This window comes from Rhea americana, unplaced genomic scaffold, assembly GCF_003343005.1.
Source record: "Rhea americana isolate MKP2758 unplaced genomic scaffold, rheAme1 scaffold_21, whole genome shotgun sequence".
In the NCBI taxonomy this organism is placed as follows: Eukaryota; Metazoa; Chordata; class Aves; order Rheiformes; family Rheidae; genus Rhea; species Rhea americana.
The window spans coordinates 127,200-148,446 of NW_028186258.1; the positions used below are offsets into that span (position 1 = coordinate 127,200).

Here is a 21,247-nt window from a genome sequence, read left to right on the forward strand (position 1 = left end):
TACCTTTCCAGTAGCTTCTGCACTTTAAGAAGAGAAACAGCCACACTCTGGATTGATTTCAGTGAATTCTTTTATTTATTTATTTTTTGCAATGCTGCCTTTTTACTTTTCTTTTTCTCTTTCTTTTTTTTCCCATCCTCCTGAGTCCTCTAGACAGAATGTGGTTCCAGGAGAAGCCCAGGGGGCACTGGGGGAAAAAAAAAAAAAAAAAAAAAAAAAAAGGAGGGAAAAAAAAAGAAACTGCTAGGTCTGGATTTCATTTGAGTCTCGCTCTCCCCCTCTCCGCTCCCATTTGCCGCGCGGCGCGAGGGGGATGAATGCTGAGCCTGTTAGCTCAGCGCTCCGAGCCGGGAAGAGAGAGGAAAATAGCCGAGCTCTTGGCATGGAGATGCATTTCTCTTCTGAAGGTTGGCTCCTCAGTTTGTGTGATTGCGTGTTGTGGCTGCGCTTTCTCTGCCTGCCAAAGTCTCTTCCCCTTCTTTTGCCCTCCCAAAACGCCTCTTTTGCCGGGCAGAAGCTGCGGGACGGGGCCTCGCGGCTGCGTGCGCGGCTGTAGGTTGTGTAACGCTGGAGCTCGCGCAGGCAGCGCGACTTGTGCTTTACCTTGCCGGCCAAGCGTGTGGGTGTAGGGGTGGCGGGGAGGGGACCGAGGGCAATAAAAAGAGCGATGAATAACTCCCTTTAATTCCCCTGCTTCCCTGCAAATCCTGGCTAATGGTGCATGGCTGCGCGGTTCCAAAAACGGCTCCCGGGTGCGTTGGCTGGTCGGATGTCGAGGCTTCGGAGAGCGGCTCTCGTAGCATTTGCCGGATGGCCGTGACAGTAACAGTTTACTCCCCAAACCAGGGAGGTGAGACAGGCAGTGTGGCTTTTTCCGAGGAGGGGGGGAGTGTCTCGATCTCAGCATGCTCGAAGAGGACAGAGGATGCCAAAGAGAGCRTGAAGCAGCGGGGAGCAAAACCACTTTGCAAGCACCCTGGTCTAATGCAGTGGTTGTTGCCCCTTCCCACCTCCACGCTGGTCCAGCGTGGGCACGAGGCCCTCTGCTTCCYGGGCATTCCCCACTGGGCATTGGTGCTGGACGGAAAACGATCAGGAGGAGAGGAAACGCTCAAGCCAGGGTGGAGTGAAACTGTGGTTGGAGAAAGCTGCTCCCGTTGTCAGCCCAAACTGGACCCGCAGGGCCCCATCTGAGCGAGGCTTCGAGCTCCCGGTTCGGTCTGGGAGGATGCTTACCTGCAAGAGCATCCTCAGCTTCCCACCACCTTTGAGGAACGCAGATGATAACTTCTCCCTCTCACTCCATCCCTCTTGCTCGTGTTTTCTCCTCTGGTTTGAGCCACTACAAAGCATCCCTGCGYGCCGCTCGTAGCTGGATGGCGCACGTTTCAGCACCGCAGTGCTCTGCGCTGGGCAGCCCGGTCCTGCTGCGTGCAGGTCTCYGCTGGAGGAGCGCACAAGCTGCCTGTGGCCGCAGAAGCAGAGGAGGGGGCAGCACAGCCTGAGCTGGCCTTTTAAATCCCCTGTTACATCCTCTGCGCAGCACTAGTTTCCCTTTCTCTGCTAAGARAAGTGGTGGGGTTTGCAAAAGATTGCTGGTGAGCAAGCGCGCTCCAATTTTGGGCTCTAGCGCCATGATCTGAGGCGCGCGCCCTGTCCCAGGAAAGTGTCTGAGATGGGTTTCTKCATACTCTCAGCGTGTTCAACCGCTGCAGCAAGCAAAGAGCCCTCTGGCCTCAGGCTGGCTCTCAACCGCTTGCATGGTGCAGAGCATCCCGTGGGCAGGAAGACCCTGGTGGAGAGTGTGTGTGTGAAGATGCAAGAGCTCTTGCTAGCCCCAGGGATCACTAGCAACATTCGCAAACTCGCATGTGTGCTAACTTCTTATTATGTGTATGTATTTCACTGACCCCTGCTGGAACCTGATTTTTCATGGGTATTTCAAATCCAGCTGAGTCACGGGTTGCCGGGAGGGGAGCCAGGTAATCCGGCATCGATGCAACCCGGCTGACGAACACGGCAGGCAGGTGTGTGCGGCAGCATGTGCCAAGCCGTAGGTAAACGCAAACGTGCCTTAACTGAAGGCGGTTGTGCCTGTGGGCTTGGCAAAGGATGCTGAACCCTCRCTGTCATGCTCCAGCCTGGACGAGGAAGCAGGAACAGCCACGGGAAACACCGGGAGAGTGCTGCTGCCAGCGAGCAGGCCCGTGTCGGGGAGAGCCGTACTGGCCGTCTCGGCAGAGCTTCTGAAACGGAGCTCAGGCATGAAATACAGGATGGAGAAACAGATGGGAAGAAGGGTTGGTATTAGGCCTTATCCATGATGCCTGGTTTGGAGGAGTTAATCTAGGCAGGGAAAGCAGCCTAAAATAATGGCAATAATGGAAAGGTTAAAGGGAAAGTGAAATCTGTGCATGGAGCCACAGGAAAATCTCGTTGAGTGAGATTCTGGAAACACAACTGAGAACATCATTTAGTTACGCTGTTTGCTTCCCAGGTCTGTGGTGCAGTGCTGATTCCCAGGGCAAGTGACTTGGCAAATCTCAGTCTGGCCGACTGCCAGGCGTGACACTGGCATTTGCTAGCTGATGGTCCAGCTACATCCTGGGGCTGGACTCTTGCTTGCAGCTGGCTGTGGTACCGCTGGCTGTTAGGTCTAAGACGTTCCTGGGTACGTGAGAGATGGACTTGCCTCAGTGGCACAGTCTGCCCTGTGCCTGGATGCGGTTTGGGAATTGCTTCCTCGATGGCACAAGGGAGCTGGCAATGCTGCTGCTCGTGCTGGTGGCAGGGGGGAGCTGCTCACTCTGGCCTACTGCACTGACACTGAGCTGGCCACGTTCCAGCAGCACTGCTTTGGCCCTCAACATGCTTTTAATTAATATTTTGCTGTGGGTAGGAATAAATAACTCCTGATCTGAATGTACTGCTGCCAGACTGGTGTGAGGGTACCGCAGAGACTGGGAATTGGGCCTCTTTTCTTCTCCTTGAGGGCTGGTTTTCCACAGCTGCTGGAGCAGAGCATGGCCCCCAGAGCTTTCTCTGGCTTAGGCGAGCTCAGGCGTTTCTGCAGTTGAGTGATGTCCCTAATGCGGGATCCTGGCCCTGGTGATGGCGAGTGCCCAGTGCTGCAGGTGAAGGCATCAGATGTGTGAGGTAACACTGTAACCGTGTGCCAGGAGCGCTGGTAATACCCTCCGAGTCCTGCTGCATGCAAAGGCCTGTTCAGATTGTGTTGTCTGTATGCATCCTGCCCCGCTGCTCCCTGAGGGCCTTGTAGGCACCTATCACCATTGCATCTGGGCACCTCAGCAGCGTATGGAGGAGGTTGTCACCTGCCTCATCCCTTGCTCCCTTGTAGGGGCAGAGCTGTGCACAGTGCTGAGTTTAAGAGGTTTTTCTCAGCCTTTCTACAGGCAGGTTGATGCTGGAGCAGGTGGACATCAGGCGGGGGCACGAGGGAGACTTTGGGGTATACCTGCCTTGAAAGATTCATCTCCAGGCTTAGGCCAACCCTGAGAAGTCCTTGCCTGCTCGAGGACAGTGAACATCTCTGTCAGTCTCTATAACAAGGTACTTAATCTCAGGTGGTGTCATTAGGTGCCAGTATAAATGTAATAATAATAATTGTATAACCTGCTAGTTGCTTTTCATCTGGATTAAACCATCTCCCCCATCACGTGGAACAAAGTCCACCAGCTAATTCAACATGGAGAGCCTTAGCTCTGCKGTGATTTGTTTCCAGGTATCGCTCTCCAGGGTTTCAGGGCCTGGGAGCCGTGCTCTGGAGTTGTTTTCTCGGTCACATCTGCCCTTCTTCTCTGCCTTTAGTTTGTTTTAGGGGTGTTTCTCAGGTGGAGCTGGCTGTCCTTCCTTTCCCTAGGAGACAGCTATTTTGATTAGTCTATATCTTTCTACAAAGCATTTAATGATAAAGCTGTGGGGCCCTTGATCTCTTAAAAAAGAAAAGAAAGGGTCACTAGCAACCCCAGAAGGTAGGGGATCATTTACTGTGGTGATGGGGTGCAACCATCACCGGAAAGGAAGTCTGATCTCCCAGGTAAATCAAGGTCACTTTTTAAAAGATCCCTTTGAAAACCTAGTGCAAGAGTTAACAAATGATCAGTAGGTGAACGTAATTCCTGATTGCAAGGAGTGGCATGTTACRCAAGGCCCAGGAGGTCCCTGCTGGAAGTGCTGGAGGTGCTTATAAGCAATCTGYTGAGCTCCAGAATGAATGATGAACTGTTTATTAACCTATGTGGTGATTGTCTATTAATCTTTCAGTCATATATATACATATATATGTGTGTGTGTGTATCCACAGGTACTTACATGTGTAAGTCTGTGTGTACATATGTATATAAAATTTAATTTGAGGCTTTATATTTAATTTTATGAACTTAAAGGATCAGAGCACCAAGGAGACTGCCACTGTTTGAAGTGAGTGTAGCTTTCAACAGCTGTGTAGGCAGCATCTCTCAGGACTAAATGTGTTAAGGCAGAGTATCTTCATTGGTCCTCAGAGCCATGTAGGAAACCCCTACAGTCCTGGACATGAGCAGTAGGAAAGAGTGTAGTGATCTTTTCTGAAYACTGGAAGTGTGAAGGATTGTTGAGAGGAAATGTGCTGTCTCTCTGTTACAAATGGCAATTTTTAAAATGCAGGTATTGGAGCAGAAAGGTTGGGTTTTTTTCTGATCCCTCTAGCTGTCCTTTGTCTCTGGTATTTTTGGTGTTCTACTGTTTCTGAGAAATAGGAATTAAAGCAGTTGCTTGGAGTCTGACATGTTTCTTTCTAATGCTCCTCTCCCAGCTACACACCCTTTTTTACCAAATCACTGTCTCTTTCCCTTGCCTTGCAACACATTACACTGACGGCGTGCCAGGCCAGTCATTTGGAGTCTAGATTCTTCTCCCTTCTGTTAGACATCACTGCATTCATCCAGGACAGCACCCAGAGGTGCCTTTCTGTGCCTTTGTGCCATCCTTAATGTTCCTTTCTGTTGCTTCTGTTGGTGTCCTGTTGCTTGGCCTACACGGTGCTAATCACCTGCAGTTTGCTGAAGCCTGTGGTRGCCTGCCCCAAGGTTGTAGGCCTATGTCCTACATAACTGTAAAAGGCACTGTAAAAGTACTTTCAGTTCTTTCATCACAGTTCTTGTTCAAGTGTCTACTTTCCAGGTAGWTTCAGAGTGGTAACCTGTTGCGACCGTGTGTTTTAGTTCATCTAATAATCGAATAGGTTCATCCTGACCTCCTCTCAGGGTTGGACATGGGTTTCATGAGGCTGCAGTGTTTTCAGCATGCTCTGCACTGCTCCCAGTGTGTTCTGGGATATAYGTTCTTGCTTGGCCAGCGGATACGCCTGCTCCATTGCCTGAGGCATGTTGAGGTATGAAGCGTTATCCATTTCCTGATGTCTGCTCTTAAATCTGCTGGAATTTATGCTCATCACCATTAAATACAATCCCAGTGTGGCGCACAACTCATCTTTTGCCTGACAACGTAGGTAATGCTTTTTGACACTTCTCAGTTGAACTTGGCTAACCCCAGCATAGGAGCTCCTTTCCTGCCTGCCCTCCTGCTTTGTGCTTTGCTGAATGACTTGGAGCTTCCCAGCAGAGTGATTCCCATGCTGCTAGGGATGAGGGAGGACATTTCTCATGCAAGTCAGAGCGATTCCAAGGTCCAGCATACCATAATGCTGAGTAGGAGCAAGTACGTAGTTAGGGAAGTATGTCTGGGTCAACACATGTCTTCTGTTGCCTTAATGATCTCAGAAGCACAGTATCTGTGTCCTCTTGGCTTCTCCATGCAGTAGTACTTGCAGCTGTAACTAATGCTGGCAGGACAGATTAAGATGTTAGAGAGCACCAATGCTTCATGCTGCAAGGTCTGCTGTCACGCTAAGTGTGGGTGCTGCCTGCTGCCAGGTCTCCTCTGCCATTGTATAGGGGAAGGTCTGATGGGGAGGGAGTCTCATCTTAGGGATGGTCTGAGACTTGAGGGAATTTAGGTTAAATTTCTTCCTCTGTTCCAGATTTTCTGTTAATCCTTAGGAAAAGGCTTTTTTACTCCTATTACACATTGATTTGGTGTAAGAATCTGGCCTTTGGGTCTCTGAACTGAAGTTCTCGGTAGGTGAGGTGAGGATGACAGTGGTGCTGGACTGTACATGGGAGTGGAGAAGTACATTCAGAAACCTGGAGGTTTCTAAACATGCATGCATGCAGCATGGGGAGTTGTGGGTCTCTGGCTGGCACATGTCTGAACTTCTGAAGCTATTCAACCCAGACTATTTGTGCTTGATGGATACTTGCAGAGAACAGTTGAAAATGACAGTATACTGTCCTTTACATGTGTGCTTAACCAGTGTCCCTTGAATGCTTTAAACTTGAGTTTCTAGGGAGACCGGCTGTGCCCACTGCCTTCTCATCAAAGGCTTTTACTTGCAAGTACAGCTTCCTTTCCAAACACCAACACAGAAAACTAACTCCCCCATGCCCCTCTTTGAGCTTGCATGGAGTATAGCATTTCCTCTTTTTCTGTCCTCTTTAACGCTTCAGGGCTGCTGCTGTTGTATTTATTTGTGCTGTGCTAGCAGCTGGGTACCCCACACATGGCTACGGGATGAAGCTGCTATTGAAGTGAAGGAAAATGTTCCCTCAACATAACGTTTGGCAGAGCTATGGTATTGCTGATGCTACGASTGTTGTTGGAGACTTCTAAATAGCTCTCTCCTGTGGCTTGGGGAAGAATAAGAATGATTTTACAGGTGAACAAAATACATTAGTTTTACAGATAATAATCATGTAAGAGACTAGAAAGTGGATATTTTGGCTTGACGTGGTTCATACCAATGTGAAATTGATACTACCTAAACAGCTCCGTGTTAATTTTGTGATTCTGTTACCAGGTACCTTATAAACTAAAGCAGTAGGTCTTGGAGCAAATTACGGGTTCCAGGGAAACTAATTTTCAAAATCATAAATGTGATTACTTGGATGTAGGATTCATGAGCGAGCCTGCCGTTAGTTCTGCAAAATCTACAGATTGCAGTTTTGACCATGAACCGTCAGGAAGTTTGTGGCTCGAGGCTGTGCAAAAAAGGTTTGTTAGCGTCTCGTCTTGGCGCTCTCATCTAGAAAATTAAACCATGGTGCAAGGCACAGATTCTCTGAATCGGTCACAGCCRGACTCCTGAGGCTCTTGCTGTATTGTCATTCTCAGTGTAAAGCCAAGACCAGATGTGAAACCCCTGGACTGTCCTGGTTTTCTTCTCCAGAAGAGCAGCAGGGCACAGTATAAGGCAGCTATGTAGGTACATGAGTGCTCATGTGGAAGTTTTCCAGGACAGAACTGAAGCTTGGAAATTCTTACRCTTTGGTTATTTTGTTGTCTGAAATGTTGATTCCTTAAAATCTCATTAGATTTGGAAAAGTGGGCTCAAGGCCCAAAAGTTTGGGCACCCTCTGTGGTTGCTAATTAAGATATTAGCCCATATATCTATGAACTGCTGTCTTAAGAGTGACTTCTTGTTTCATTAACCCCAAGCTGTGCTCTCCTTCCTTGTCTCCAGAACTTCTGGGAATATCTGTATATGCCCTGGAGCTGCCTGCAACATCCCCCTTGCTGGCAACTTGTCCTCTGCCATCTGGTGCTGGTTGCCGGCATGTAATGGTCTTTCCTTTGCTTTCTGATGAGTGCAGGACATGCATTTTTATTAGTTTCAGATGTTCCTTCTCTCCAGGGCTGCATGTTTCAAGTTCTCAGTCATGGTACTGAACAGTGGCTTTGGTGACGTATGCAAACCCTTGCTACCGGGGGGAGAGGCTGACATGTGGGAAGTGTCAGGACCTATGGGCATGTRCTTAGTCCATGCTAGGCTTTGTCAGAGTGCTTGATCCTTTTTGGTGTGGGAGAGTATCTAGCCTGCCTGGCATATGTGGGATGCAGTGACTCACCGTGGGTGAGCCGCTCAGATAAAGCACTGTGGGGCCTCTGGTATCAGGACTCGGCAGTGAAGGAGGCTTGCTAGGGCCTTTGTTCTGGACAAGTCTGTTGACGTAGTTTAGGGGAACAAGAGGAAAGAGAAAATTCTAAATGGRTGGTGAAGATGCTTGCTTTGAAGGACACCTAAGAAGCTAGAGGGCAGCTTTGGGGGACTCTGTCCTGGTGTGAAACTGTAGACTGGGAAATGTGAATCTGGACTCAAATCCAGGCGTCAAGTCCAGAGTTCATTTCTAGTTTATTGTCAGGCTGATGAGAACCATCACTTTGTGTAGACTACATCACACACTACACCAGTTAGAATTGCTCTGGTCACGTATGCCTTGGATTTTGTCCCTCTGCCCCTGATTTTTGTGAACTACAGCAAGGCATGCGTTCCCTCTCTTTCTCTGGCTCCGAGATGTTCAGTTGCACKTTGAGGTTTCCACAAGCCTTTATTCAAGATCGGGGAGGGAAGGAGAATAGCCTAGTTAGATGTGAGGCTATGCATCTCAGCACCTTCCTCTAAAATATCTGAGGCTGGTCAGTTTAGAAAACAAGCTGTTGTGGCAGCTAGTCCTTGGCTCTACCTAGTCCGTAAGTGAAGAACATGGAGATCTTCCAATTTATAGAGTGCTTGAAATACAGAGCGTTATCCTGCTGGCTGTTGGTACAACCTACTGCCCGATCTGGAACAAATGCTCATTTTGGATGTCCATTTCACAAACGAAGTGTTTTCTTTTGCCCAATAGTGTTTTGTGTGAACCTCCCTGGCTCTGTTACTGTGACGGTGCTGTAGGGACCCTAGCTTTGGATAATTATCTGTGCTGACTGTAGATGCGTCTAGAGACAAAGTCTATATGACTTGTGCAGAGATGGAGCAAATTGCCTGCGTCTGCACAACTGATCAGTGTAGGATCTCCAACTTTCCAGTCCAGAGACCTGTTACCCTGACTACAYTGTCTATAAAGGAGAGAGAGGAGGCTATTTTAACCACTTCAGTGGTTAAAGCCATCTCTGCAAACCTCTACCTTATACGCAATGCTCCGGGAACCAATAGCTGCTCTTTTTTAGTATATATGTGGAGGGGATCCTTGTATAAGAGGTGTTAGCTATGGGTAATCACTAACAATACTTAGTTGGCTTCATTAACTACTTGAATGCCTCTGAAAAGTAGGTGACTCCTGGGGTCAGATGACTGATGTCCCTGAACTGGCTTTGCAAGATCRGAGAGAGGGTCTTTCAGTATTTCAAGTGAGGTTATCGGTGACTATAGCCCAGCAATCTGAATTACTGGTTTCCAGAGGACTAAGGGAGGATATATTTATCCCCTGAGGCATCACTCTAATTCTCTTTTTTTGACTCATGTGTCTTTCAGTCCCAGTGACTCATTCCCATTCCCAGGGGTGGGATATGCCTGGGAATAACGGGGTGGCAAGGGCTTGGGAGTGGAGGAACAGGGAGCAGCTGGAGGCTGGGGCTACATGCAGTGGGGCTGGCCTCATTCCACCTGGAACGAGGTGGGCAGAACATCCCTGCGCAGACCACTGACCTGCCACATCCCTGAGATGCAAGTCTCTGTCTGCTAGCAAGGCTGGTGACATGCAGCCTCAAGAGACAGCAAAAGACGCACAACAGGCTACTTGTATGTAAAAGGCTGCTGCAAAGAGCTAGCTGGGTAGTTCAGGCTGATCGCTGGGTCGGGGCTATGGGGGAGGCAATGTTTGTGTGCTGCCTCCTCTTCTATAAAATCTGAAGTCTGCAAGAGATTTTGAGGCCACTTTACTGAGCGGGGTTGGTGCCATTAGATGGCAGTGTTAACTTCCCAATAGGGTCCTCAGTCTGCTCTGAAAATCAGAGCTTTGGGAAGATGCTTTAAGGCTTGGTGTTTGCTCGTAATTCGTGGAAGAAGAGATGGTTCTTGCAGCCATTATAGCCCAGGAGGGCTCCGACGTGCTGCACGTGTGTGTACGTGCCTGCGTGCACCATSCTGCACACCCAGGAGACTGCATAGGAGGGAAAAAGAAGAGAAGGCTCAGTGACACGTAGGACAACTGGCTGAGGAGATGTGCCCCGCACTTCCAAGCACATAACTCACTTGTATGTCGATGCCATCAAATCTCTGCAACTAGCAAAGTGTCAACTTTTCTCTCCTGTGTTTGAGTCCCTCAGGAAGCTCTCTTGGCCATTCAGCTGCAGGTTTGAATTCACATCTGAAAGAAGTAGACATAGGACTACAGTTTGATTATGAAAAAGGCAAATAATCAGTGAGGATTACAGCAGAATAAATTCCTATGTGTGTATACATGGATCCATTTTATTCAGTAAAAGTAGTCATTTTTCCCTACATTACTTAAAGCATCTGGGTCCCTCTCTCCTAAACAGATCATGGTATTTTTGGCACAGCTTTTATTTATCAGTGAGCCAGATTTTAAACTCTAGCAGGAGGGAATAATCTTGTGGCAATTAGAAGAAGTTGGACTTTTGGAGTCTCTTTCCTGCTCTTCCACTAAATTGCTCTGTATCCTTGCATAAATCATTTAACACATGTGGTCTAACTTCCTATATGGAAAATAAGGTAGATATTTTCTGCTTTTCATAGATGAGAACTTCATGATCCTCTGCTAGGCAGCTGCAAGGGAGTTGTCATTATAAAGGTGGGAATTCGGCCAACACCCCATGCAGAGCAGAGAGGAGGCTCTCTAGGAGGTGAAGGCAACGGCTGGTACTAATCTGAGGAGTGAAGCTGAGGAGTAGCTGAACATTTAGGTGTAGACATAATTAGTTCTGACTGGATCTATCTTTCACTGTGCTGGGGAGCAAGAGTATGAGATTTATTCCTGGGGTGCTATGCCTGTCCCTCTGTCACCACAGGCACAAGACTACATGTCTCTTCTCTGCTTCTCTCATCACCAAAATCTATCCAGCTCTTCTCTAATTGCTAGGGAGATGGGAGGAGACATAAACTCACTCATCCTTTCCTGCTGCCTTCAAGTGATGGTGTCCCACCAGCCTGGGGAGGTGGTTGGCTGGCAGTTCCTTCAACACTTTCCCTTGCCCCCTCTCCCGCAGTAGATGATCATCATCTCTTGATGTGGCCATTTCTGTGCCACTTCCCTTGTGATTTGTCACCTGGAGTCCCCTCTCTCTGATGCTGAAGCATTTAGCAGTTTTGCTCTTTCTTGCTTTCCTTTTTCCTATGGCATCTTTTGGCTCTGTGGGGTCAGTATGAGACTTTGAGCAAGGAAGGCTTGAGATGCCGCTGCAGAAATGCTCACAGGGAGGGCTGTGTTTGTATTCAGTGATTTATCTGGATGGAAGAGGAAAAGCAGGCAACCTTGAGAGCAGATGAACTGCTGTGCCAGGAAACAGAAGGTCTTCAGCACCTAAAATATTTACCATTTTTTTCCTTTCYTGCATTCCAAGCAGTTCAAGTGGAGAACTGGTCAAACCCAACTTCAACCACCTAAAAAGGGTGTGTTGACATCAATATTGACAGCTGCCCTCCAGGAAAGGGGGCCCCTTTTGAAAACTGCCATGGTTGGTGAGCAATTAGTTGTTTGGGGATTTTTTTTTTCCAGGGAACTTGAAAATTTTCCAATGGCTGGAGAAGGAAAGTGAACAGTGGAAATTAATTGTGTCTCATGCTTCAAGTGAAACACACCCTGGTGAAGGCAATATCCTCCATAAGAGGAACAGCGGTATTGGCCACAAACCAGGAAACCCTTCCCTCTCCATTCCCTAGCTCCCTGTATAGCGAGAATTAAGTGCCACAGGCAGTATTTTCCATGCTGAAGGTCTAGTGGTACCTGTTCTTGGGCGTCTTCACCCTGGAGGATGCCCACTAGAATAACTGGTTCAGTTCAGGTTGAGCTCAGGGACTGACACTGCTTTAGCCATCAGTTTTTCCAGCAAACTKGTATTACCACCAGTGCTGGACTACATATGTAGGCTATTTACTGGTTGTGCTACTAGAATGTTGAAGACATTGCTATATCTTAAGAAGTCCCCCCAACCCTTTGATTCTGGTGTCTGGTGCTTGATTTGGATGTCTCCTTCCAGTCTACTATTCCCAAATGATGTGACAATGATATATGGCCCAGGAATTCATAACTGCCACAATTCCATGAATGTTAAATCCCCCTCAGATAGCTGCATATGGAGTCACTATCCTGCTTTTGCTGGAGCTGGTGCTAAATGGGTGCAGGCAAACTACAGTAGCCTGCATAGGGCTAAACATTGAATCATAAAGTGCCCTAAAACTTCCTGAATGAGGAAGAAACGAGTGGGCTGGAAAAGCTGAAAACTACAGGAATTATGGGAATGGCAGTGGAGGACTGTCTTCAAACCCTATACTTTGCAACTATTATGTACACTGCAAAAAGGAGGTAGGTCACAGGACTGATCTTAGCTTGGCTCAGATATACGTCGGTACCAGGACTGTTGAAAAGTTGAGTTTCTAAAATGAGCCTTTAAACTCACAGCTGGTTCCCAGATTGGTGGAGACCCACCTCTGATTTCCTCTGCTCACTTTTGTTGCAGCCTACTTATCCGGCAGCCATACGGCATGTCTGTGGCTGCTGCKGTGGCTGTGTTCCTGCTGCTGAATATGCTCATGTGCCTGCACACGTTGTTCCTAGTGAGAGCARAAGTCAGCCAAACGCCCTACAAGCAGGCCAGATCCCTACTGAAGGGGGCTGTGGTTGTATTTAAGAGAAAAGGAAACTTTCTGGATTGCCCTAACAGTGAGCTCCCAGGTTGGGACGTTCACGAGTGGCTCTGCAAGCTCTTGGCCCTCTCGCCATCTCAGCCAGCAGGGAAGCAGCTCAGAAATGGGGCCCTTCATGTGCAGCTGGAGAGGAAACTTCATCTTGTTCTGCACAAAGGCAAGAAGCTGACGGCCAGCAGCRCAAGGGTCACAGAGGAGCAGAGGAAGGGGATGTGCAAAAGCGTGTGATGCAGAAAGTTTGCAGCAGTAGCGGCTGACGGGGAGTGAGGTAGCTGGAGGAATGAGAGTGCTGGCAGGCTGTTCTGACCTATAGGGAGAAAAGATAGAGCATTTTGTGGAAGAGGCCACGAAAGGCAGARGGAAGAGTATCAGGAGCACTTTGCAGCAGGGAGTGGGAACCCAGTCTGACCTCTCCCTTTCTTGGCTTCATGTTGTCCTGCCTCTCCTCTTGCTTTCTGCAGTTTCCTCTCTCCGGGCCAGCAGAGACCTAGACTATCTCTTGATCACAGGCTGCAGCATTCGCCTGAGTTCTGTAGGCAGCAGCATGCCTTAAGCTTTTGCTGGGCCCTAGGCTTAGCAAGAGAAGGGTTTTTTGCTGCTCATCGCAAGCAGAGTGAGGCCAATCCCTTTGTGAATCTTAACAAGGGCAGAAATTATGGGGCCTCCTCCTCTTTGAAACAATTCATTATACAGTACTAAGAAAACATAAGAGTTGAGCAAGTGATTTCTTTTGTTTAATAGACTTTTTCTTGTATCATATAGTATGTTCTCTAGGTAGCCACTAGTCCCTTTCTAGTCTGAGGCACTCTGCCCTGACAGCAGCAAGTAATAAACATTGCACAACATAAATAATGGGAAATCCGGTTCTGTGCCTGAAGTACTGTTCAAAGGCACCTTGGTGTTACACAGTTGTGCTCAGGACCTTTGGCTGACAGATTTTCCCATGAAATAAAAAGTGCCTGCTGTTGACATACAAATGTATCTAAAGTGTACGCTTTTACCATCAAATTTCCCTTCTTCTGGCTTAAAATTCTTAGTGCATGGAAGTGTAAAAGCAAGGATACCTTAGAGGAAAGAAGCTGTCTGCACTTTTAATGGAAGCTCATTTTATGTTTTGTCTTGAAATTCAGGTTGCTGCTTCTCTGGTCAAAAATGATTCCTCAGTCAGTTCAGGAGGTGATGTATGGTCCTACATGGAGCAGAGAAGCAGSGTGGTTTAGGGTAGTTGTAGCAGGACTGTTCCCTGGTTTGCTTCTGGCCACCTGGGAGAAGCTACTTATATTAATTGAACTGTGTTTCATAGTTTCTTCTYCATTTAAACAGCAAATAGGAATGAGATGAAAGCAGGCATGTTGGCGCCTGCTGCATATGGGATGTATGGAGTACAGTGATACACATGACAATCATGAAGACTGTGCATGAGACTTGGAGGCAACACCCTCATCTAAAGCCCATGTGCATCTACTGGAATTAGTTGCATTTGGTAGGGCCTTGAGGGAAGTCTTAGCAGTGGAGTGTTTTAAAGGGGGGACTTCCAAGTCYGTGTTCTTGCAGTGTGATCCAAACCCTATCTCAGGTATTTTAATAAATAAGAATTTAACATCTCTCTGCCTAGATGCAAAAATGGTGAGAAACACAAGTTGTAGCTATTGTTATTAGGAATTTTTATTCCTATATTGTTGTCTGTAGTAGGGATATCACTGGTAAGAAGTGCAGGCAGTCATTTCTTTGACTTATGCTCTTAAAGCCCAATACTCAAGCGAACAACATCTGGGAATGTATAAATTAGCTTAAATTAATCAGAATTGATACTTGCCCTAGGCAGTGATGAGCACTGGCCCACATTTTGAGTTGTTTACCATCAAGAGTCTGACTTGGAAGTGTCTGAAGGGTGCATTGACGTCCATCCTGGTCCTTGGACTGTGCACGGGCGTAGATGTCGGGGCAGAGGAAATGGCACACCCGTAGGGGTTACACATTAGGACTTTCAGCCCTCAGAGCATCCATTTCTGCGATCAAGCCCATGACTAAAGGCAGAACAGGATGGGCTGAGCTTTTAGTTATGCTGGGAGAATCTGGAGTTGTTCCAGGGAAATCACAAAGTGAGGTTAACTCCAGCCCGACTCTGCAGTTAATGACAGCAAAATGTATTTTGGCCCCTGTGCTGCGCAAATGTTCTCGGAGAAATGGACCCTATTTATCCCAAGCTCTTGGTGGCTTTCACACATTTCACTCTGATCATTTTAGGTCTTAGCTAATGGGTCTTAGGTCGTTCTTAGATGATTAAGTATTTTAAGTATTTTTCCTGTGTTTGGGAGAGTAAGTTAATGTTAAGGATTTCCAATATTTGTTCAACTGCTCTCGGAGGCAAACTATTGCTCACAGGTGGCTATGAGATTTTTGGGGTGGATGTGTCAAATCTATCAAAAAAATATACCCTTCATTGCCCCTTCATTCTTACTTCATGGACATAACGCCAGGCTGCTTTTCAGTCTTTTGGTCTTCAGGTTCCGATCTCAGATAAACAGCAGAGTAGTGATTTATCAGCCCTGCAGGTTCCCAGTGTCATGGGCTTGAAAAACAAATAACTTTAATAATAATAAAAATAAATAACAGCAAGCCCACCTCTTTTCTTTTTTTCTCCCCCCCCCCCTTTTTTTTTTCTTCTTCCAGCATGGAGTTGCAGAAGTCACTCTGTAGGGAGCTGGTTTCTCTCAGGAAGCCTGGGAAGTGGTGTTTTGGAACTAATATATTGCTCATCAGCTGTAGCTTTTGTTGTGAACAGGAACCATCTCATATCACAAGGGCTTTGTTGTTTTCTATTAAATAGGAAGTTGCCCTTTTAATATTAAGGGCAGGCGTGGACTGTCAGAGCTCCATTGACTYTGCCAGCTGAAAGAATATTCCAATGCTGCTGTGCTTAGTGTTTTCCTCATGTTATATCAACATCCCTGTTTTATAGGTGGGGCCAGGATGTGCAATCTGCAGATTGCAGCCTGTCCCTTCCAGAGGCAGAGCTGTGCAAGGAACTGTGGGAGGTCCTCAGCACCAGGGAGGAACAGGAGTGACCTCTGGCAGAGCCAATGGATTGAAGAGGTCAGCACTCGTGCCAACACTGAGGTCCTGCTGCTACATGGGCATGTTGGCTTCAGGTGCTAAAGAAGTTACTGGGAGCTGAAAATGGAGCACTTGCACAGGGTCCCCAAAATGTGCTTCAATGCTTACATGAAGGTACCACACAAACTTGGGCTCATGATAGCAGAAGTCACCAAGACAGTTTGTGATGTTGATACTAGATCACAAATATTCTAGACTTTTACATCTGGGGGAAAAAAGGGAAAAAAATAATTAAAAAAAAAAAAAATCTGGGAAAGCTGCCAAGAAAGCCTGGTTATGCAGCACAGCCTTTCCTAAGGATTAATGGAGAACATAACAATCATCTCAGGCTAGCCGGCTTGGGTGCCTGCACATCAAAGTTCATACTCAAAAGTCTTAACTTGCTTTTGTGGCTCTGCTTGAGTTCTCTTGCCTTCTATTGACGGCTCTTGTGTCTTCCTGAATCCCTATTGCAGATGTGACTTTCAGTCAGTTTGGATATTGCAGGAGCTGGACCTGCACATTCACAGCAGCAAAGACACCGTGATCGCTTCATTTTTCGCTGTATGCATAGGAGTCACGTTTATCTCCACACTGACAGGCAAAAGGGGTTGCCACACCTCTGGGAGCTTCTGGGGATAGGTGGTGTGGGGAAGTGGAGAAGCAAAACACAGGCTTTGGGGAATGCAAGGGCTGCTTTTCATGGATTTGCTTCTGATCCCATGGCATTTTGAGACTTGGAACATGTTTCTAGGGGCCCTGGGGGAGGAGGGTGACAATAAATCTAGGTCATAAATAACAGCCTGTTGCTTTTCTAGTGATTTTTGACACACWCTGCTTTTCCAACAACAAATGGAGCAACAGACTGTAATCCATGGGGCTTTCCTTGGCTCTCAGGCTGAGAAGGCACTCACTCCAAGTGGGTTTGGCTGCAGGGAACTCCCAGCTCTGGGGGTGAAGGTCAGAGGGGAGGGAAAGCGAAAGCGTAGATAATGCTGTGTGTGGCTCTTTCCTTGCCAGACTTGGAGATTTTGTTCTCCTCAAAATTTGTGTCTTGCCCTCTGCTCAGAAAAGCTTGATTGGTGATGCTGTGGCTGTTCCTAGAGGAACAGCCATTGTCGCAGCTCCAGGAGCTCGTGTACATCTCCATCAGGAGCAAGCACCTGAAGAAAATGCAGACCAAGTATGTCCTGTAAATGTCTAACAGGTCTAACGACTGGGGCTGGAAATTCATCCTCTAGTGTCTGGTGTGGGGTGGGGGAACCCTTGTGACAGAAGGGAGATAGACATTTGGTGTCTCTGTGAGTGTGGCTGAAAGATAGAGTTACTGCCTTGTAAAAAGATCAGGAGTGGTAATGAGAGATTCAGAAAAGCCCCAGGYCTCCATTTTTGTGATGGAAAACTTTGCAGGATACCTCAGAGTGTGTGGGACATATTGAACTGTGTCTGGCTTGGGATGTTTTTCCCTGGAAGATGCCCAGTTCATCCCCTGGTAACCATCCTTCTGCTGCGTAATGTGATAAACTGGCTAGTGTGTCCATTCCRCTTGGGTTCAGCCCTTCCCACACCTCTCTGTGCAGAGGCTACAGCCAATTCCAATTACATTTGCTCTGGTAAATGGGATTTTTGATCCTTGTCACCCTTCTTAGAGTTTTGCCAGCTTTCCTCTGTGTTAGCTGGAAGATTGTTATGTGTAGAAGGAAAGCAAAAGCACAGCATTCAGTGTGCCTTTTTATGCTTGATTCAGGAAGATAAAGAGAATTGTTTGCAAGTGCAACGTTGCCTCTGAGTAACATCCATTACAAGGCGATGTATTGAGGGAGGCTCTGTCACTTTCTAGTTCTCCCGATGGGGATGGGTTGTCTTCTCTTTCTTACAGTCGGTAGATATTCAGCACATCTGACATGCAAGGACTGGGCTGGACTACTTGCCTTCTTTTGACAGCAATCCAGCCTGCCAGTTCCTGAAAGCTCATCCTGTGGTTTAATGGCTAATACTGCGTCCTTGTTCAACTCCCACGCTTCTGTGCCTTGCGAGCGGGTAGGAAAGACTTTGCAGAGCCTGCACTGTGCAGAGATGCCAACTGACCTTTGTGGAAAGCAGTATGAATATTCATTATGCTTTGCAAGTGCTTGCTCCATAGTTTTAATAAAATGTTTATTATTGCACAGGAATGATCATGAAAATCATGACAGGTGGTAGCTGGTCAGCATGTCTAAATGATGTAGAATGGAAGCAATAACTATGGGGAAATTGTTCTTCTTATTTTGAACTTAGTGAGATTATCTTCCCCTGGTGCATTTAACTTCTGCTGGTATCATCGTCCTCTCTGACAGGATGAGTGTTTGGTATCTGTGGCAGCTTCCTGTGCTGTTGTGATGCTGACTGAAGTCAACAGAGGATTGATGGAGCTCAGAGACTAGGAGCTAAGCAATCTTGGACCAAGGGCTGTTGCAGGGAAAAGTTAGGTAACCCTGCATTTTTCTCAAGAAATCAGCAAAGCTGCTGGGCAATGCAAATCAGTTTGACAGTGAAGTCGAGACCAATCCTTTAGAGATCAGCAGGCTTTATTATGCATCTGCAACAACATGACTATAAAGGAATCCAAGTGTCACAAAACTAATGTTGTTTTTGACAGCCTGAGGAATCAGGTGCTGTTGCTGGTGTTTTCTTACCTCAAAAGCCAGCTAAAACTGTGGTAATCTGTCTTTCACTTTCAGATCTTTTGCAGATTTGGAAGGTAACACACTGCATGGTAGAGATGTGGTTGATGCTCTAAGTAGGAAGTCAAACTGAAATGGATTGAGGGATTGGCATCTGTTAGCAACCCATGTCTGAATGAAGCAAATACTTTTTTGTTTGTTTGTTTTGCTTTTTAGGAATTAGGAAAAGCATGAAGCAGCACTCATGTGGCTAGCRTAAGAGGAGAGATCTTGTGTACTTTGTAAGCTCAGTAGAAACCTTCTGAGCTACTATTGCAGTGAAAATGCTGAATTCAGTTCATTTTCTTCTCCAAGGCTYTAGATTAAGACAGCCTGAGCAGTAAACAAAAAGAGTAAACGTGATGTCTATTCAGACCTCTGAAAGATTTAATTTTGCCATATCCATGTGGATTTATGGTGTCAATTTTGTTGTTTGATACTTACAAAACTGAAAATTCTCTGTGTAAAAATTCCAAACACTGAATACATTCAGCTGCCAYATACAACTGTCAACTGATTCCCTCCAGCTTTCTTAAACAGCACAGAAGGTTATGCCAGTCAGCCTGCAGCAATACCTGCTTTTCTGGTCTGTGCTGTTTACCTTGTTAAATATCTGCAGTATGTCTATCTTCAGTGCTGTGTTTTGGTACTCACCAGATGTCACACCAGAAGAAGGGCAATCTAGGAGATACAGCCTTTACCAGCGTTGAGCAGTGATCTTGAGAGCCATGCAGGTGCTAGAGATTGAAAACCTGGCTGCGAGCTCAGTGGAAAATCGGGAAGGTTTTGATGGCGCTTGAGCGACAGCAGGGCACAGATGACAGCATCTTTGCAAAGACATGTAGAAAAGGGTCTGCAGGAACTGGCTGAATGTCCAGGAGTTTATCTCATATGAGTTTGGGCAAAGCTGTGAAATACTAGAGGTTTTAGCCACATCTGACGTGAGGGTGCTGTAACACTACTGGCCTTGGTCTATGTATTATTAAACTCCAATGAAGGTGTTTAAGTGAAGACAGGATAGATGTTTCTGCAAAGAGCATGACAGCACAGAACACAATGGAATTTGCTAGCGAGCCATACAATATTTCCTGTGCTCCTGCTTCACCTAGGACTGTGGATGTGTTGAAGATATATGAGGTGAGCACGTTTTGGTATGAATGTAGCTGGCAGCAGACACAGATCATGGCTTGAACATGTGCATTGCAAGAAAGAGGCTTTCTTGAAGCAGACAGAGAGGTCTGCTGTTGCCGTGCAGCCGTATTCATCTCCAGTGCTGATGCTAACATCATTATCAACATGTTTATATGAAGCTTGGCTGCAAAATGGCTCATCGTCCTCAAGTTTTTTTGAGAGAGTCTGTAGCTTTACTAAATGCTTCTTTTATTGTGCTGCCAGAGGCTCTCCCAGAGGCCAGTAAAGGAGGTGGCCTATTTGGCCATGGTGATGTTTGAACCGGAGGTTCAACTCCCATGTGTCTTAAATCTGTCTGCAGACTGGCAGGAGACCAAGGGGGCACCTATTTCTCAAAAAAAATTGACTGCTTTTGTGCAAATCAGCCATGCTGATGGAAGCCACTGCTTCCATGATACCTGGCTTATCAAAGCAGAGGGAAAGTTTGTCTCTTCACCACCAGACTTGACTAGAAAACCTCACCCATCTCATGCTGGTCGATGCAGGGAATTGCAAAGGCAGGAGCAAGTCAGCCTGCCTCTCCTTCTGCATGTGGTCACTGTCTGTCGCTCTGAGGGAGTATACAATGCTGCTCTTGGCATCCTATCTTACTTTGTGGTATAGGAAAGAGTTCTCCAGCTGGTCTCCGAAGTTATGAGCAAGCTTTGTGGAAAAGACTACTGTTCGGAAACTACCTGAACAGGTGAATCTGTATCTGCAGACTCTGGAAATTGAATGGCGCTGGCATCTGCAGCTCAGGTGTCTGAGGCTAGCAGTTGTCGCTCCAGGCCTTAAACGCAATGGCTTGTACCTACTGGTTGGTTCAAGACCCTTCCTGTGGGAGGATGTTGCAGGTAATTTCAAGGTTTGTGTTTCTGTAGAAAAGTAGTTGCCAGTGACCCAGATAGTGGATGTAGCCAGTAGGGCAGTTTTATTTGACTTGCAGGAATGTTGACTGCTCTTTAAACCAACCCGACTTGGAGATGTTGTGGTGCACAGGGCATTTCTAAAGGTTTGGGAGAGCGGAGGAGAAAGGAGTATGTAAAGACAGAGCTCAGGTCTGGTTGCACTTTCTCACTTATGTTAGTCTGCCCCTTGATTATTTGTCTGGGAATAACTGCATTCCTTGAGCTAACAGGCACTGACCATCCCTGCTGAAGTGGGAAAGGCTAATATTTAATACCTGCAACTMTTTCTTCCTTTTACTCCTTTATAAGTAAAGTCACTTCAGGTTTTGTTTCTAGCTTATTTTAACTTCTGAACAATGGTGGTTTAATTCTGTTGGTAGAGCATCTAGTACCGTGATGCCATGACCTGTTGTGGGCATCCTAGGTGCTAGTGGTGCAAATTAAAATGAAGTATTAGCAGAAAATCACAGGGTGAAGTTAAATTTATTGGCTTCTGATGTGGAGTGCTGAGCAGAGACAGCCTGCCAGGCATGTCTGGAGATTGCAGAAACAGTACAGCAGCTAAGCACCTTATGAACTTCTCATTGCTCCATGGTCTGATTCATTTCTGAGTGCAGTGACGGTGGCCACATATCATCGGAAGAGGAAAC

At 46.8% G+C, this 21,247-nt stretch overlaps 1 protein-coding gene across 5 annotated transcripts in view; it reads left to right on the plus strand.

The window, feature by feature from the left end:
• Positions 1–21,247, plus strand: part of SEPTIN9 (septin 9) — a 166,921-nt gene that overhangs the window by 41,651 nt on the left and 104,023 nt on the right. The window contains exon 1 of one of the 5 annotated variants that reach the window (XM_085304419.1): positions 318–407. The exons of the other annotated variants lie outside the window; for them this stretch is intronic. Coding sequence (XP_085160545.1) covers positions 383–407 — 25 coding nt within the window. The 5' untranslated portion in view covers positions 318–382. Of the gene's footprint in view, positions 1–317; positions 408–21,247 lie in introns of those variants that run through there. 5 annotated transcript variants of the gene reach the window in all.